Source organism: Acomys russatus, chromosome 11 (assembly GCF_903995435.1).
Source record: "Acomys russatus chromosome 11, mAcoRus1.1, whole genome shotgun sequence".
Classification (NCBI taxonomy): domain Eukaryota; kingdom Metazoa; phylum Chordata; class Mammalia; order Rodentia; family Muridae; genus Acomys; species Acomys russatus.
Genome location: NC_067147.1, coordinates 3,550,585 through 3,569,757, shown reverse-complemented (window position 1 = coordinate 3,569,757; position 19,173 = coordinate 3,550,585). Strand labels below are relative to the sequence as shown.

Genomic DNA, 19,173 nt, shown 5'->3' with positions numbered 1-19,173 from the left:
ACGAAGATAACTATGGCGTTTGAGTATTCTGAGGACGTTTTCACAACTGGGTTTTCAGATGCACTCATGAATCTTCTTCTTTGGCCTCTTCCCTTTACAGAAACTGTCTGTGAAATTTATAGAGAGCCGGAGCCTTGCTTCTTCCATATATTATTGGCTGGGACATCTGGTGTTCATTATCTTCCTGGTCCTTGCCTTGCCCCCTCCTCCCTTGTCTGTGAAGACCATCTGAAAGGTCACCCAGGACACTCCTACTTCACCCTCATGGCACAGCCCAAGTATTAACAGCTTTTCATCCCCCAATGTGCTTTGGTGCCTGTGCTAACTGCATGGTCAACAACTTGTCAATACCAACTCTCAAAGGGTGATATATTGCAGGTGCCCACTAGGTGTCAGTAGTGTATCCGGCCAAGACCCTTCAGAGCAAGCATTTCATTACAAAAGTCAAATCAAAGCAAATAATTTAATGTGATACAAGAGCTACCTGCAGCTTTGACTAAACGGGTGAGGAGCAGGCGGTGAGGAGGACCCGGTACAAGTCAGGTGGCTCCTTTCTGGGATTCCCTCCCATGTTAAAGGCCTTCAGTGTTTCAAGGAGTGAACACCCTTCCCAATTTATTCTCACAAGACAAAGCCAGTGTTCGGTAAATGGGGAAACAGCTTTGAATGAAGAGAGACTTCTCTTCACCTCAGCTGGATGAAGGTCCTACAGGTAGATCCCACTGGAAGCCCACATTTGAGCCAGAACCTGAGCTGCCTGGACAGGGCAGATTTTAAGAAGATTTGAAAGGATGTGCCTGCGTCGTCGTCGTCGTCACACAGAATTTGTTTGGGAATGACTTCTGGATTGCACATATATTACCTCCCAGTCGGGTGATGCAGCTGGAAGCCCGCCCTGCATCAGAGGCATGGCACATATCAGCACCCAGGTGTGTAGTAAGGGACCCACAGGCACGGGTCTTGCAATGCTTATGGCTTTTCGCTCTTGGCACTGGTTGCTATTGGTGATGGTCCTTGCCTGTTCGGAAGCATCATCTTATGTGAATGAATCCTCAAATTCCACTGCCCAGCAGGCACCTGATGCTCGGTTTGCTGCTTCCAGCTCAGATCCCGAGGAAAGGATATCTGTCTTTGAACTGGATTATGACTATGTTCAGATTCCTTATGAAGTCACCCTCTGGATACTGCTTGCATCTCTTGCAAAGATCGGTAAGTCCTCAAGCACATGCCTGGGGGGGGGGGTGGGTTGGTTCTTATCTTGGGTGTTCTATGTGAAAATCTCCTACAGACAGATGATGAGTTAAGTAGATATTAACTGTTACTTGTAGTGGACTAGAATTGCACTCCCTGAATTCAAGAGAAAGCCAGAGCTGTTTAATGCTTCAGGACTGTGTTTGATATTTAAATGCACACTTCTAGGTCCTGCCTTGTTTTGACTTCATATTTCAAGATGACGACCATGTGACTTCTCTGTCATGATAAATTTCTCATGTTCTATGTTTAAAACAATATAAAATGTAAAGTGCATAGAGTTCTGGAAAGGCTGTAGACTGGATGACATTTCTTTTATAAAATATTTTTCCTTCAGTCCTAGTCATGTACCTGTAATTTGTCGATGGCTCTAGTTATAAATGTTAAGAGGCTCATGCTTCTTGCCAGTGACAGAAAACAAGGACTAAAATAACCACAGGCAACTCTCAGACCTCAGCAATGACGTGTGGGGTATGTGAGACAATATGTGTTTGTAAATGTGGTTTTCCTCTGAACTCCAGTGAAGCTGCCGGCCACCTCGGCTTTCCTTTGTGAACGGAAACAAGCTCAGGTGAATGGGCTGAGGGCTAGTCCAGTGCTTTTCATCTAGAACCACGGGAGTGGTGCACATCCTGCGAATAGTCTGCAGCCCCTTCTTCAGACAGTTTGTTTCAAAGTAGAAAATTCATACGATTTTGTTAGCTACACATATAGTATTGCCTTTGTTTCCTCTATGGTGAACTGTAGACAATTTGAGTGCACAGATTGTCATATGGGTGTAGAATCTTCCAAACATTTCCATTTTCATTTACACACATACACACACACACAAACACACACACACACACACACACCAAGAGAGAGAGAGAGAGAGAGAGAGAGAGAGAGAGAGAGAGAGAGAGAGAGAGAGAGAGAGACGCACATATATGACAGATATAAAATGTGGATTGAGCCATATGTAGTCTGTACTTAATGTCTATAGCCTCTGGTCTATGCACACAGCTTCATGGGCTACGGGCCACAGGTGTACTCAGGAGCTACTAAAGTGTTAAGATGGAGAGGGAATGGTGAGATGGGAGACATGTCTTGTGATTTGCTGAATGGCTGGCTTACACAAGCATGCGTCATAGTGAAGGTGGGTCTGAGCAGAACCAGCTCTTTAAATGAGTCCTGTGCTCACCTCAGAGCAGGGTCTAGCACCTTGCATTCGCCAGGTGATACTTTTGTTCCTATTTGTACACATTGGGGAGCAGTATTTGTCTCCACTGACCCCTCTCCCACAACTCTCCTCCCCTCTTCTTGGTAAGAGATGAAACTGGTCTGTGTACTTGGATCACAGGTCTGTTGCTGACTAGCAGCCCCTTATCATCAGATAGAAATCTAGAAGCTGAGGAGGGTCCAATTCATCTTGCTTTTTATTTGCATAAGGCATCGCTTGTTCTCTAGATGTATTGAATACACTCAGACTTCACTGTCAGGAAATATGAGGAGACTGAAGGGAACACTGTTGCCTATGGGGCTCTTGGTTAAATGTTACTGATTTTATGATGATGGAATTCAATGATTTCAGAAAAAAAAGTCATTGAAGTTGATTATCAGTTGCAACATATGCATTCAAGAATGATTTTGTAACTGCTAGTCTTCAGGAATCTAGATACTTCCGTATTGCAGATGCGTATGGGAACCGAAGAGAAAAGAGGCATGTGCCAAATACTGCCAACATTCTATATGAGAGAGAGATAGGAACAGTAGTGAGGACGATGGTGACTGTGGTGATTTCTAAACTTCACCATTTAAGGAATGCCTGTGAGCATTTAGGTCCTAGAATCTGAATAATAACACACTTGTAAGCCTTATTATCATTATCACCCATTGTCTCTCACCCAGTCAGGCACATTTGCTGAGGACCTGTGCCATAACTAGAAACAAACAAGTTGTGCCTTAAGGGCTGTAGCTGAACCAGCATAAGAGCTTAACCTAGACCTCACTGTTCAGCACTTTGACAGGAAGATACCAAAATGTTCCCGGTTTCTTTTAAATACCTAACTATAAAATTATAAAAACACAGATATTATAGAACAAAAAATAGTCAAAATCCCTTCTGAGTTTGTGAGTTGTCTTTTAGTTCCATCACATGCCTTGGAATATTATGGGAAATGTTCCTGGAGTCATTTGGAAGAACAGACTGAGGGTAGTCTTCCATTTGTGGGGCTTTTGTTCTTTCTGTTGCCCTGTCAAGTATTATAAAAACAAGAGTTGAAAGTAACTGACTCAGCAAGTCGGCCGTCCCTCATGAAAAGAGACGAATGATATAAAGTGCACAATGCAGTAAGCACTTCCATTGCAATGTGTTCCTGGCACAGATCCTCAGGTGCACTCTGCCATAAGGCAGGTAGATGCTGGATCTATTTTGGGAACCTCAGCTTATGGAATGGTGAAACATGGGCCTGGAAAAACAGACTGCAGGCTCTTCAACTTCCGTGGCATAACTTAGACATTAAGTTTGATTAAAAATAAACACTAATTAAATGACAAAGGTGAAGAAGAAAAGGAGGCCAAGCAAGTTGTGATCAGAAAATGCGAACCCAGGGCCCCAGAGGGCCTTGAACTGGTCTGGACACTAGCGAAGTATAACTGAGTGACAACAGTGAAGTCACTAATGAGTGACATCCTTTGCTGATAATTATGCATCAAGCCGCCTATATACAGAGGAGCAGTTCAAAATAGTGCTGAGAGAAACCCATATCCTCCTTTCTATACAGCTAAATTTAAAATTCGTCAAGGAGACATTCACTGGCTCCCCATAGTTGAAATCTATCTTAGTTTGGAAGCCAAGCTCTCCATTTACAGCCCAAAACCATTTTCCAACTTTGACTTAATAACTTCACAATTGACAGTTTGCTCAGGCCAGGTGATCATCTCTCAGTGAGGAGGAAAGTGTCTGCAGGGACCATTCCTACCTTTGTTTTGTTGTTGTTGTGGAGAGGGAAATATCAAGGACGACAACAACAGCAAAACATGCCTTGTGCCGGCTCTGGTATGTCCCTCACCCACCCACTCTACCATGACGGCTGGCGAGATCTTGTGGAGGCAAATACCACTGCTCTGACTTTGCAGGCACTGTGGTCTTGTCAGTAAATGTTTTATCTACCTACCAATAGCACATGCTGAGACACTAATAGATTTTGGGAAGATGTTTAAGATCCAAATTATAGCAGGAGTTAAAAGATAGCTATGTGATCAATAGCCTGAGAAATGTGAGAACTTTAAAAAAAAAAAAAAAAAAACGGTCCTGGGTATAGAAATGAAGAGGAAGTGTGGACTGTAGTGTTAGGTGATGAAAATAGTGACAGGGGAATCTGGGTTGACTACATAACTGGCAAAAGTGACCAGGGTGTTTATGAGAGTATGACCCTATTTCCTTCTTCAATGGGACCAGCTAGCAACATTATTAGTTAAGCAGGGGAGAGAAAATAAAGAAGTTTTATTTCTGGGATAGGCAATAAGTATAGGACAAGAAGAGAGCTAGGGGCCTGATTGACTGTGCTTGGACTACGCACTGGGTTTTTCCTTTTCCCTATGTGCTCTCGGGGACCCCTGTAAGAAGCAGGAAGCGGGCAAGGAGTGGACCCACAGCTGGGACTGGTGCTGGTGATGTTGGTCCAGGAGCTTATCTGAAAACCCGAGTTCCTGCAACAGAGAGATGCCTGGCTTGGAGATGCCAGTCATGTGTTCACCATTCAACCTTCTCCTCTTCCTCCTCCTCCTCCTCCTCCTCCTCCTCCTCCTCCTCCTCCTCCTCCTCCTCCTCCTCCTCCTCTTCTTTTTGAGACAGGGTTTCTCAGTGTAGCCTTGGGTGTCCTGGACTCGCATTGTAGACCAGGCTGACCTCGAATTCACAGGGATCCACCTGCCTCTGCCTCCCGAATGCTGGGATTAAAAGCGAGCGCCACCACCGCCTGGCCCATCCAACCTTTATTCTAAAAGAACAATGATTCTCAATCTGTGGGTCACAACCTCTATCTGCAAAAAAATGTTTACATTAAAATTCATAAGAGCAGCAGAATTAGTTTTGAAGTATCAACAAAAATAACTTTATGGGTGGGGCCACCACCACATGAGGAGCTGTATTAAAGGGCCACAGCACCAGGGAGGTTGAGAACCAGTGGAGTAGACCCAGCTCAGTTCATTGGCTGATTCAGGTCCTGACTTCTGTGCTCCCAGGTTTCCACCTTTACCACAAGCTGCCCCACCTCATGCCTGAGAGCTGCCTCCTCATCATCGTGGGCGCCCTGGTGGGCGGCATCATATTTGGCACCCACCACAAATCGCCCCCAGTCATGGATTCTAGCATTTACTTTCTCTATCTGCTTCCACCAATCGTGCTGGAGAGCGGCTACTTCATGCCCACGCGGCCTTTCTTTGAGAACATTGGCTCCATCCTGTGGTGGGCAGGCCTGGGGGCCCTGATCAACGCCTTCGGCATCGGACTCTCCCTCTACTTCATCTGCCAGATCAAGGCCTTCGGCCTTGGTGACATCAACCTGCTGCAGAACCTACTGTTCGGCAGCCTGATCTCGGCAGTGGACCCCGTGGCGGTGCTGGCCGTGTTCGAGGAGGCGCGCGTGAACGAGCAGCTGTACATGATGATCTTCGGCGAGGCCCTGCTCAATGACGGGATCAGTGTGGTGAGTCGTCCCCATCATGATCCTGGAGAGGCGAGGCTGAGTGGGGTAACGGGTTCCTCAGGGGCCGTAGAGGCCAGGGCTGCCTTGGCTCTCCGCATCATGGTTGTGGTCCAAATTCTGGTAACATTCTGAAGGATTCACTTTGTGCAGCTAACTGCTCATTGGCTGCTTGAAAGAGAGAAAAGGAATAGAAAACACATAATTCAACTTACATTTCAATTCAAGGATGTTTTTGTATTTAGCACGGGGAAATTATTATTCATAACCATTCTGTGTATTTCTGTTGGCCAAGGCAGTACCTTTGCTACTAATATATGTATATATTCACACACACACACACACACACACACACACACACACACACAAACACATACACTATGAGACACTAGATGACGTTAAATAAAATTCTTCTGGTCATTGAGACATAACAGAGGAATTATCAAGATAAGTCAGCTTGTGTGGTGCTCAGTCAAGTGTCATATATGGAAAATATGAATAAGGGCTCTCTGCTTAGGAATTCTGCAGAGAACCCCGGGAGAATAAACAGTCTAGAAAGAGCAAGAGTTAAGCACCAAGTCCCAGGAAATGTTCACAGCCTGGGTTGCTGGAATATTCAGGAAAAGCTAACCTCATTGGTCAATTTCATTGAAAACTACAGCATTCACAACCTGTTGGCCTACATGGCATTTACACATACTTCATGGCACTTCATTTATAAAACGTAGCTTCCTGCTCATAAGCACTACTAGACTACATTTCATTATAAAAAATTAAATAGTATAAAATTTTGTATATTAAGTTAATGTAATTTATATCACAATTTCCTTTTTGAATGGTTATATAAGTGGTTTTTTTTTTTTTTCTTGCTGCTATTTTTACAAATAATGTTGCAATAAATATGCCTTTTTTTTTCCTGGCCTTGTTTTTGAGTTGGGATTATTTTAAACATTATTTTATTAGTAATGAATTAAGTAAGGTTAATTTAAAACTTGATACATGTGGCTATTTTAATCACTTCTCATTCATCCTGTTGGTAAACAAGAAATCATCATTCTAGAGATGTGAAGTTAGGCAAAGGTGTGATTCTTTTCTATTGCTGTGACAAAACACTAGGACCAATGTCATGTGATAAAGTGTTTAGTTGGGTTTATGTTTGCAGAGGGTTAGAGTGCACGATGACAGAGCCAAGGACCACTCAAGTAGGAGACAGAGAGCATACCGGGAATGGTACAAATCTTTTGAGACCCCAAAGTCCACTCTGGCTGCCGTATTTCCTCCAACAGGGCCGTATCTCTTAATCCTTCCCAGACCAGACTGTTCCACCAACTGGAGAGCAAGTATTCAAAGATATGAGCCACCAGGGGCCGTGTTCATCTAAAACACTGGGATCTGAAATGGTCGAGGTGGCTCAAACATCAGGTCATCAGAATGTGTAAACACAGTCCGTGGGAGTGGGACATCAGCAACACCCCAAACCACATGCACTGCCTTAGTCAAAGAACAACCAGCAGAGGTTGGAGGGGCAGACATAAGGCCCAGAGATTGAAAGGGACAGGCTGGGGAACTAAGAAGGGCAGGCAGGAGGCCAGAGCCATCCTGGTCCTCAAAGAAGATGTGCTTGGGCTATGTGGAGAATTGGAAGACCAGCAAGGATAAGCACTTCTCCTCGGAAGAGTTATCTGGCTTGCGCTGTCAAACGTGGAGCCGGGGGATAAGAGGAATTTAAAGCTAGGCTGGGCACCTTTGAATTTTTTTTTCCAAATGCCAAGGTAACACATGACATTGAACTTGGTGACCTCAGCCACCAGGCTTTTCCAGAAAGACTTTATCAGTTTCTGGTTCTACAGACAGGGTTGATTTCTTTAATTTGCCCAGAACACATGGTCTCGTTATCAGGAGCACAATCATGTGGCATGCAGAAATTCTTGCTTAGAAATGATCTGTATTCATTACCAAAGCGAGTGCTTGCCTCCTGCTGCCAAGAGAGGGTCAGATCTCGCCCTGAGGTTTCCCCAGCCGTCTGTCCAGAGCCAACCGCATGGTGGTTTCCTGTGGTGATTCTATCACTGGTGACATTTGCTTGACTTTCTGGAGGCTAAATTGCTTCCATATAGATGTTTCTAAAGAGCGATAATTTCAAAATAAGATTATAATTTTGGAGTGGCTGTAGCATCTGCCATTGTGAGCTCTGCTGGGTAACTCTGTCTTGTCTTGGCTCTGGGAGGTTGCCCGCATATTCATCTTTGGTCCCCCACAGCACAGTGAGTATTCACGGTGTGCCTGGGCACCGCTGCGACCCTAAGTGAAACCAGAGAGGCTCAGTCCAGATTTAGAAAGTAACTGGTACTTTCTGTCGTCCGATGGTATTTTGAGCTAAGGGCTTTGAATTCACCCTTTCATTGAGCAAAAGCCTGCCCAAAGACATCAGTCACAACCCTGCAGAAGGTCTGAGTCACCAAGGGGTGGCCTGTGGTTGAGGGCTACATTAGATGGCAGTGCAGACCTTCCTTCTAGAGTAGTTAAAATATTCATAAATTTGATTCAGCACGAATAAGCCACATCGGGGTTTGAGTTGGTGATTTTCCATTTATTCCTTGCTTTTGCTGAATTTTAAGGTTCTGGTATGATAATTAGGACATACCTTCAGTGGCTCATAAACAGAGCAGAGACACATGGTGGATAGGTATGCAATGTGCACTGGAGATCTGTGGAAATGAGGGTGGATTTCATGAAGAGGGTAATCAGTTGATTTACAACAATCATTTTATCATGATATGCACATTAAAATACAGTGTTGTGTGACTTAAATATCTACAACCCTCTTTTTAAAATAATAAAATATGTTTCTAATATTACTAAAAACAATACCCTAAGATCTGCAGTAGAGTCTCATGGTTAAGATCTAGAAGAAGGCAAGATAGAGCTACTCTGTCCAGGACCCATGGTGACCAGCTTTCCTTCACTACTTCATTAAATCCATGGATCTTGTTATGAAAGAGAAAAAGATACCCTCTGTTCAAAATGAAGAAAACCAGGCACAAGGGGTTAAAAATACCCCAGTTACAGAGCAGACCTGGGTGCCCAGATCTGGCACTTCCTGTTCCCTTCCCATTTTTTTTTTTTTTTTTTTTTTTTTTTTTACCTTTTGAAATTTGAACTCTGAGATGCAATGTGGAGAAGAAAAACCTACCTACTAATGATTGAACTGGGCTCGAATTCAGTGACACAGCTGCTCTTCTGATGTACAGAAACGGCCAACTTGGGCAAGCCTTTTGACTCATGTCTCTCTTTCTGTACACTTGGGATAAAGATATTCTCAGACTCACAGGGTCCAAGGAAAATTTATAATCAAGATGTTAGTACAGTGAGTTCCTGGACTGGAAAGGGCACTGAATGGCTGTTGTCTGTGACTTTCACATCAGCTCACGAGCACTTCAGGCTCACCATAGCCGGGCAACTTGTTTTAAATGTGGACTCATCCCATTGGCTGTAGGGTACTGTTTTCCTATGACTGTCAATCTCTAGCTCAACTTGCTCAATAAGCATGTCCCTATGCACTCAACCCGTCATCTCTTAATTATTCTACCTCATCTGGAAAGCTCAAGTGCCAGAGGACCAGAACCCAGGCTGTCTGTCCTCTGCTGCCTTCTCTGGACCACTGCATCGTTCTGCATCTCCCACCCTGACCCTCTCTCCTTCCAATGTCCTTTCCCCTTGTTCCCACCCCTGTCTCTAGGCACATCTCTGTGTCATGTTGCTGCAAGTTTACCATCCTCTAGGAAGGCTATGATGGAAGGAGATGAGCTGTGCTATCTAAGCACTGGTCTTGAGCCAATCTCACTGATGAGTGCTGTGTCAAACATCCTATTTAAGCCCCATGCAACATTACAAAGCGAGGAATTGTCTCTCACTCTATGAAATGACATTATGTAGTAGTAGCTGGTTGTAGGGTGCCCTAAGCCCAAATGTTGAGATCCATGGACCCATTCTGGCCATTTTTTTTACGGGTAAGAACTAAGGTAACTTCGTAGATCTCTCTGTGTACACATTTCTTCATTGTCATTTATGAAATGAAGACAGATTCCCAGTGAAATCAAGCATATATTAACTGAATAGAATCTAGTTTGCACAGAGTAATATCCAGAGGATAGAGCGGGAGATCTCTCCTTGCTTGCTTTGACCAGCCATCCATTCCCTTAAGCTGAGGTGATCAGTGGGAATTTGTAGTAGAAACTGTTGCCCCTGCCCAACACACACCTAGAGCTCTCTGCCTCTCTTTTTCATTTATCCCACAATCCTTTGTTTTCTGAAGGGATTCCTGGTGGCTCTCTTGATTTCTGTTCCAGCTGATTCCTTTGGCTTCTACACCATAAGGCCCATCATTTAGCTCTGAGCAAGCAAAGGGTCCCCCAGGGCTCATCCTTTTAACAGTTTCATGTGGAGAAGACCCTGGGTGTGGGCCTTCCGAGGCTGATGCAGTATACTATGGTCATATTTCAGTACCATGCTCTGCAGCGTGCTGGGATGCTGAGCTGGGGTGGGGGCTAGAACTTCGCGCACTGTAGTCATGGTCCTTCAAGCTTGTGAAGAGCTCATGAGATATGAGATTCCTTCCTATGCCAAGGTGTGCTTCTTGCAAGAAAACATATGAGCACTTGTGTGTGAGGGGATATGTACCTATAAATACATAGATTTTGAGCAGAGATGTCAAGGCAGCTTCCTTATATATGCAATGAGAAGGAATTAGCTAGCCTGAGAAGATAGCTGTGCAGTCACAGAATGGGACTTCTGGAAATCGGGCACATGGTAGATGGTGGATAAATACACCTTCCTCCTCACAATCTAGAAGAAGGCCCATACAAGAAACACACCCTTCTTGGTGTCTACCAGGGACAGAAATGAAGGAGCAATCTCAGGCAATCAAAGCATTGAACTCTGGGTTGGTCAGCTTCAGAGTCTGTGATGTGCCCAAGGTACAAACCCTTCCCAACATGCTTCTTGCCCACCGGAGGCAGGGAAGGAGTCAGCCCACCTATGGGACCAACCATTTACCTTTACAAATGTTCTGTCAGCCAAAGTATTGGAGGTTTATCTGGTGAGATTGTCCTGAGTGAGCTATGGGACTGGAGTGTGCGTGTGTGCATGCATGTGTATATGTGTGTGTGTGTGTGTGCATGCATGTATGTGTGTGTGTGCACTACAGCAAACAGCAGCCAGCTTGGAAAGGTGGCAGGAGCAAGTGAAGTCAGTTGAAGTACCCAGGAGTGTGTTTCAGAGTTTTACTAACATGGGGGAGGTATTTCTAATCCTGAACTCATCTACAACTGGGTGACAGCTTGCCTCCAAGACATCTGGTGTCTAAGTTACAGGCTCCCCAAGAAGCAACTTGAAAGACTTGCAGCTTAATGAGGAGAACAAGCCCCTCAGTGGCATGCTAGGAAAAACTTATTACTAGTTAGGGGCCTTCAACCATGATTTTATGACAGTTCCCCAAACTTGACTACTAACACGGATTTGGAGCATCTGCTTCTGCTTGAAGCAACAGAACAGTTGAGATTTGAATTGTATTGATTGGTCTTTAACCAGAAGACAGTTATGAGCCACTTGGAGTGATGGGCACTCACATTAGCCCCAAGGGTAGGAAAAAAGGAATAACATTCAGCTCGTTACCAAGCTAGCTGCCTTTTCTTGTTGGGAGGCAGCGGCATTGGGCAGCTGAAGAAATGGGTTTGGAGGAGGAGAACACTGAGAAGGAGAGAGATGGCCCTTTAGCTCTGAGGGAATAATGACAACGAGAGCAGGAAATGACCCAGAAGAAATTCTGCCAATACCACTAAGGACCCTGCACTCCCCACTGCCTGTGCTAAGTGCCTGAGATAGGAAAGCAAAGGAGCACTTCTGTATGTAAGCCTTTAGAGTTCCCCTCGCAAAGCTATAATTCTTAACCTACAACCATGTGCCTGCCTATTCTGCATTTTCTTAGAACCTGTACCAGCTATGATATTTCCCTAGGAGATTATGTAATATTTTCATGGAAATACCTGGTTGGGGAGGACTCCCTGGCATGCCAGCCTCAGCCCAGAGAACTTCCTCATCCCGTGGTTTTGGTTTTGTTGTTTTGGTTTGGTTTGGCTTTTTTTTGACTGACCATCCTCTGCCATCACCTGTGCCAATGTTCTCAGCTGGGCATGCTGCACTGCAGTGTGGAAATACTATGCTCAGTGTCACATGAAACGTCCTATGAGGTAGATTATGAGAGGAGGGCTTGCTGGAGGATAGGCACTTTCCCTGTAGCTTCCGTGGTAATTATATAAAAGGCCCCTGTCTAGTAGAACTTACCCAAGCCTGCACTGTAGCAGTAGACTATGGTTGATGGGGGAGAGAACCTTTGACTTTGCCTCTAGTACAGTATAATCTATATGTTCTTCCTCTTCAGTACCCAGGACCAGCTTTGGTTATTGGCGAATGTCTTAGTCATCCACAGTTATTATAACAAAATATCTGAGTTTGATTATCTTGTGAATAAAAGAGCTGGGTTTGGCTGGTAATTTCAGGGGCTGAAACACATGGTACTGCCTTGACAAAAACAAACTTTTTTTCATGTTGTAATGTGGCAGAGAATGGAAAGTGAGCGTCTCCGTCTAAGGGCAGAGACAAGTTCTCTAATAACCTCTGGGAAGAGGGCGTGTCCCCTCTGAGGACGGCCCCACAGGCTTCACCACCTTCTAACAGCACACTCTTCTCCAAGATCCCTTTACCTTCCCACGCTGCTGCACTGGCTCCAGGCCTCCAGCACATGAGAACTGTGCAACATAAGCCACACCCCAGCTAAAGCAGTGACTAACAGCTGAACACCACAAGGAAGAACTGAGACATCACAAAAGGCAGTTTCTTGAAACTCTTTATTTAGGGCTGGAGAAATGGCTCAGAGGTTAAGAGCACTTCCAAAGGTCATAAGTTCAATTCCCAGCAACCACATGATGGTCTACAACCTTTTATAATCTGATCTGGTGCCCTCTTCTGGCGGGCAGGTGTTACATGCGGATAGAGCGCTGTATACATAATGAATAAAAGTTTTAAACTTTTTATTTAAAGTTTTTAAAAAGTGCATACATGAGTACTATATTTATACCACCTCCATATTTTCCCATTACAACGCCTCCTTGTGCTCCCTCATGCCCTCTCAGCTCATAACCTTTTCCCCAATAGTTTTTGTTTTATATATAACAAGCATTATATATAAACATATAATTTACATATAACAACATAGACTATATTACTAATAATCATTGTATATAACAATGAATAAATAACAAATGTTATATATAAATATAGTAAGTATCACAAACATACATATGCAACCTACTGAATGTATTTAGTGTTGTTGATATGTGCATGAGTGCAGGACTGACCACTTGGAGTTATATAATCTTTCGAGAGTCTTGCTCCTGGAGAAGAGTGGGACTCTCTCTCTTTTCAGCACCCATTAATTACCTATAGCTTTTCAGCACCCATTAATTACCTATAGCTTTGAACCTAGTGGTGGAATCTTGTAAGATCTCTGCCATCCAAGTTACTATGTGAGCAATTGTCATTGTGCTGGGTCTTGTTTAAGCAAACATATTTCAGTTGCAATTGTGTAACTCATAGTCAGTTGTTCTCTTCATCTGACTAGTGTTGGGTTTCCATAATGCTCTCCATGTTTGCTGCAAAAGGAAGTTTCTTTGACGAAGGGTAGGAGCTATACTTATCTGTGTGCATAAGGATAGGGATTTAGAATTCAGTTAGAAATTATTTTCATTTGGGCAAGTATTTTGGCTTGGGTAGGTTTTCCTCTAGGGTCTGGGACCTCACCAGCCACAGGTAATTGGCCAAGTTCAGAGTATTATACAAGGCTTTCTCTGCATTGAGTTTGCCTTAGGTCCAATTTGGCAGGGGTCGTTCACCCCGAGATATAAGTGCGACCACTGCATCTCCATATGTATCTTGCTAGGCTAGCGATTGTTGAGATTTACAGACTTCACGCATGGGGAGGACTATTGGTTGCTTTTCGTCTTAGCAGCTTGAATAGCAGCTTCAGGTGCTGGGAGACAGTCAGTCCTTAGGAAGGAGACGTCCAAGTAAGTTCCAGCCTGAGGCTTCTAAAGTGTGTCTTGTCTTCAACAATAGTGATTAATATTTGAAATGCCAGGAATGGGAGCCAGAGGCTGCTATTTTGAAGCGTAAAGGTTTTTTATGGAGTAGTATGGCTTGTGTCTAAATGCCGTCTCTTGGTCGTGTGGCCCACTTAGCTTTTCCAAGTGCCAGGACATCTCCCTACACCAGCCACCACTGGAATACAGGTCAAAATAGGTCCAGATGGCTGGTAGCCCAGGGTAATCCAAAAAGCTAGGTAAAAGAGTTTGCATTTGTAGCTACAATATACAAATCTTTGCACTTCAATCATGCTCCTTGGATTTCCTCCTGGATTTGAGAATCAAATGACTGCCCCCTTTACCTCATTCTAACCTACTTTTTAAAAAAATAATTAACTTATTTATTCACCTTACATCCTGGTCATAGCCCCATCCTCTCTCACCTCCCAGTCCCACCCCCTCTCTCTCCCCCATCCCCTTCCCCTATTCCTCAGGAAAGGGGAGCCTTACTTCTTGTCCATCCCAGCTCATCAAATTGCATGAGGACTGAGCAAGTCCTCTTACCCTGTGGCCTGACAAGGCACCTCAGCCAGGGGGAAGTGATAAAAAAAAAAGCTGGCAACAGAGTCGATGTCAGAGACAGCCCCTGCTCCCCTTACTAGGAGACCCATATGAGGCTCATTGGCCACATCTTTGTACGGGACCTAAGTCCACTTATGCATGGTCTTTGGTTGGTCCTTGGATCTCTGCAGGTTCCTCTGAGCCCTGGACAGTCGGCTGTGTTGGTCTTCCTATAGAGCTCCTGTCATCTCAGGTTCTTTTTTTTTTTTTCCTCCCCCATTTCCACTTTTTCACAAGAAGTTCTATGCACTGCCCAATGTTTGCCTGTGAGTCTCAGCATCTGTTTTGAAATGCTGCTGGGGTGGAGCCTCTCAGAGGACAACTCTGCTAGGCTCCTCTCTGCAAGCACAGCCGAATATCTCAAACCTACTTCTTATGGGTTTGTGGAAACATCCTCTGGGCCCGCTTCATTCCTTTGTGAATTCAGCCTGAAGGAGCAAATTTTGAAGTTCTCATGACCCATTTGTGAATTGCTCCATGATCAGGTAAGAAGTGATCATAGGCTGAGCGAATTCACTGGGTTGGGATAAGCTATGAATTATACACAACCTTTCAAGTCCTCAGCAAGGCTCTTCCCGAGACATGCTATAATATATTTTGTTTAAACCATATAGAGTAACTTTGTAAAGTATGACTGGCTCACAAATTGACTGGCAGGCATTGCTTAGCTCACCCCTAGATCTAGCATGCAGAGGGTATAAGATGTGTAGAGGGTTTGCTTCAGGAACAGGGATTTCCCTTGGGGCCAGATACAGAGTGACCAGAGTGAACCAGAGAAGGAAGAATGGAGCCTTGTACAGAGTTTCTGTAGCCCTGGGGAAGCCCTTAGACTAAGGACAGCAACCAGAAGGGAGTATCTGCCTTCCTGGAAGGGGCACCTCCTCAGCGCTCATGCTGCCTCGGCCCGCACTGGAGAACAACTGATGGGAGTTAAGTGTAGGTGGCTGGTGGGTTTCCGTCTCGGAAGCCAGAGATTGAGGGACTCTGAGTGCCACAGACACAGAAACTGATGACCCCACATCACACAGACAGACTAAACAGAACCACGAAAGCCAGTTTATAATGTTGGCAGTGGTCTCTGTGGCGCGATTGTGAGCGCTCAGGGAGGCCATTTGCTGCACTCTGCTTTCTCAATATTTCTATATTTTAATGTACACATACATGTGTAAATATGGATTAAGAGTTCTTAAGCAAATCTTCCATTTTTAAAGTACTTATACTGGAGAAGCCGGGTATGGTGACTCACACCTTTAATCCCAGCGCTTGGAAGGCAGAAGCAGGCGGATCTCTGTGAGTTCCAGGCCAGCCTGGTCTACAAAGGAAGTTCAGGACAGGCAGGGCTGTTACACAGAGAAACTCTGTCTCAAAAAACAAAATAAAATAAAAAAACAAAAACAAAAGGTAATTATACTGTTTCAGAAATTTACTGGGTCCATTCTGTGTGCATGTGTATGTGCACTACCTCCAGCGATTGTGACCAGTATTTTACCCTTCTCCACTGTCCCCCAGCAAATTTGCATACATTTCCCAGCCTTTTCTTCTCCAAATGAGCTAAAATTTCTCTTCAGGTAAAGGGGGGAAACCTTGCTATGACCTCTATCCTACATCTGGCCGAACATACTGGCTACTAGCTGCCTATGACATTAGAAACAAAACAGCAATGCTCACACTTGAATGCTCACACTCAAGTGCTCACACTCAAATGCTCACACTTGAATGCATCCTGGTCTTTTCCTTGTGTCTATTCTCCCGTCAGCAATCTGTTGTCAACAAGGCATATCTAATGAAGTCTGGTGACAGATACTTGAGCTGTTTTGAGGAAATACCTGCTCTGCCAGCTCACATTCTGCATCTAGGTGCTATGCTGTAACACTTTTGGTATCTCACAAATGCAGGCAGCAGAATAATTAAATGGTTACACACGTATACATATGTACATATCTATACACACATACAAGCATACATACATATATACATACACGCATACATACATAGATGCATACATATATACATACATACCGTTTTACAATCAAGGAAACGAGGTACATGGTGACTCCAGGGTCCTCAGAAAAGGATATCTACCCCATTGACCACTTGCTGCTGTTTCTGCCTGTAGTGGAACCTCTCCTGAATGTGAGGCTCTTCTTAGAATGCAGATAGAAAGGAACGTGGCTTTCAGTGTAACTTATTCATGATTACACGTGGTAAGGGGTGACTTTGCCACGATTGATCAGAGATGACTCCGTGGTTTGGAGAGCACACTGCTCTTGCAGAAGACCTGTACTTGGTTTGCAGCACCTCATTAGGTCTCTCTCCTTTCTTTCCACATGCAGTTGCACTCTCACAGGCAAATGGCCGTTCATTGGCAAGCTCCTTACGTGGGAAATAAACAAATTCAATGCATTAAAAAAAAAAAAAAAGACCCAGACCAGAGAGGTCAAGATTGAGAAATGAGCTGTGAAAGAATGGCTGACACAGACATGGCTGAGCTTTCAGCATTGTGTAGAAGGAATATACAGTTCTAACGAGCCCTGTAGGTCATGTCAAGGCCAGAACTCAAAAGCTGCTGAGTACAATGAGGGATGGAGCTATCTTGGCCTGGCGGAGGAGCCCTGGCCTCCCAACTACAAGGGAAGTAGAGGCAGGATGATTACAAGCCTAAAGCCTATGATTTAGTTACTTTTTTTTGTTTGTTTGTTTGTTTGTTTGTTTGTTGAGACAAGGTTTCTCTGTGTAGACTTGGCTGTCCTGGACTAACTTTGTAGACCAGGCTGGCCTCGAACTTACAGCGATCCACCTGCCTGTGCCTCCTGAGTGCTGGGATTAAAGGCACGCACCCCCACCGCCCGGCTAGTTACTTTTCTTGTTGCTATGGCCAAATGCCAGCTGCAGGACATACGACCATCACGGGGGCAGGAACTTGATGAAGCTGGCTACACTGCATCTGCAGCCAGAAGCTGAGAGAGATGTGTACTGGTGCCAAGGGTCTTCTCTCCTTACAGGACCCTGACTCACAGCCACAGAATGGTGTTGCCCTGAATTGAGGATGGTCCTTCTCACCTCAGTCAACTCAATGTAAAATCTCTCTCACAGGCAGTCCCAGACACTAGTTCCCACGGTGATTCCAAATGCCACTGAGTTGATAATGAAGAGTGCCATCACAGCCCGATTGGCTATGGAGTGGGTGTCAGGGCCACATTGGGCAGCTGATTTAGATCTTGTCTAACCTAGATATACTAGATGAACGCTCAGTAGTGGAGTACACGCCGAGCATGCGTGAAACTCTAGGTTCCCTCATTGTCTACATAAGGAAGAACATGAAGGCAGCAGCAGTCAGGATGCTCAGGCCTGGAGAAGTCTAGTAGCATGCAAAACCCTGCGTGGATTCGGATGTCACTGGGAAAGGTGTCGGTTGACCAGTGGCTAGCAAAGAAGTTGGCTGAGTCTGCTAAGCTAGAACTGCTTAAGGGGAGCTGGACAAATTAAAGACCTCTTTCTGAAAGGCAAACATACCCAGTGAAACCTTGGTGATGCAAGATTCTGGGCTCCAGAGCGGCCAGAAAGTCTTCAGAGGAGAAGACTGGACACAAGGAGTGAGAGAATGTGGACCTTGGGTTAGACCCAAGCACTGGCCCAGGCTGGACCTTTTGCAAGAAACGTCTCAGCAGCTGAAGCTGCAGGGCTGCCGAGGAATTAGTTTTCAGGGCATGTGGCTCAGGGAGGCTCCACCCAAAGTCCTCATGTCCACATGGCTGACTCCTCCCAGAGGAACCCAAAGAAAATTCAAGAAGCCCTTCCCCCCTTCCCCTGCAGTGTGCCTTCTGTACTCTCTACTGAAAGTGCTTAACCTTGGGTTCACTTAAAAGGAAAGGTGAAGGGAATTGGAGTTTATGATCCAGAATACAGCAAAAGTATATTCAAGGCAGAGAGCCAACACAGTAATTGAAACAGGAAGTATGGGAGAGTGGCACACTCTAAGTGCTTTTTTAAAAAAAGCTTTATGTAGCTGATGCCAAGGATTTTTTTAATTATTAAAATTTATTCATATTACATGCCAGTTGTTATCCCCTTGCTTGCATCTTCCCATCCCCACCCACCCTCCCTCTTCTACCCTATACCCTCCCCAGACCTCTGACAGGAGGGGTCCTCCTCCCCTACCATATGACTACAGCCTATCAGGTCCCATCCAAATAGCCTGCTTCCCCTTCTGAGTGCCACCAGGCCTCCCCACCAAGGGCAAGTGGTCAAATACAGGCCACCAGAGTTCATGTCAGAGGCAGTCCCTGCTGCTCCCCCCACAACCGTGGAGAATGAGCTGTCCATTGGCTAGATCTGAGCAGAGGTCTAGGTGTTCTGCATGCATTGTCCTTGGTTGAGGCAACAGTTTATTCAGGGCCCCCTGTGGATCCAGATCCACTTGCCTTGATGGTCTCCTTGTGGGGCTCCTGAACCCTCTGGGTCCTTCCATCCCCCCATTC

General features: G+C 45.0%; 1 protein-coding gene across 1 annotated transcript in view; it reads left to right on the top strand.

Annotated features, from left to right (window-relative positions):
- The first annotated feature begins 863 nt into the window (after positions 1 to 863).
- The window catches only part of Slc9a4 (solute carrier family 9 member A4), a 46,859-nt gene continuing 28,549 nt past the window's right edge, over positions 864 to 19,173 (top strand). The window contains exons 1-2 of the mRNA XM_051152742.1: positions 864 to 1,209; positions 5,476 to 5,939. Coding sequence (XP_051008699.1) covers positions 909 to 1,209; positions 5,476 to 5,939 — 765 coding nt within the window. The 5' untranslated portion in view covers positions 864 to 908. The remainder of the gene's footprint in view (positions 1,210 to 5,475; positions 5,940 to 19,173) is intronic.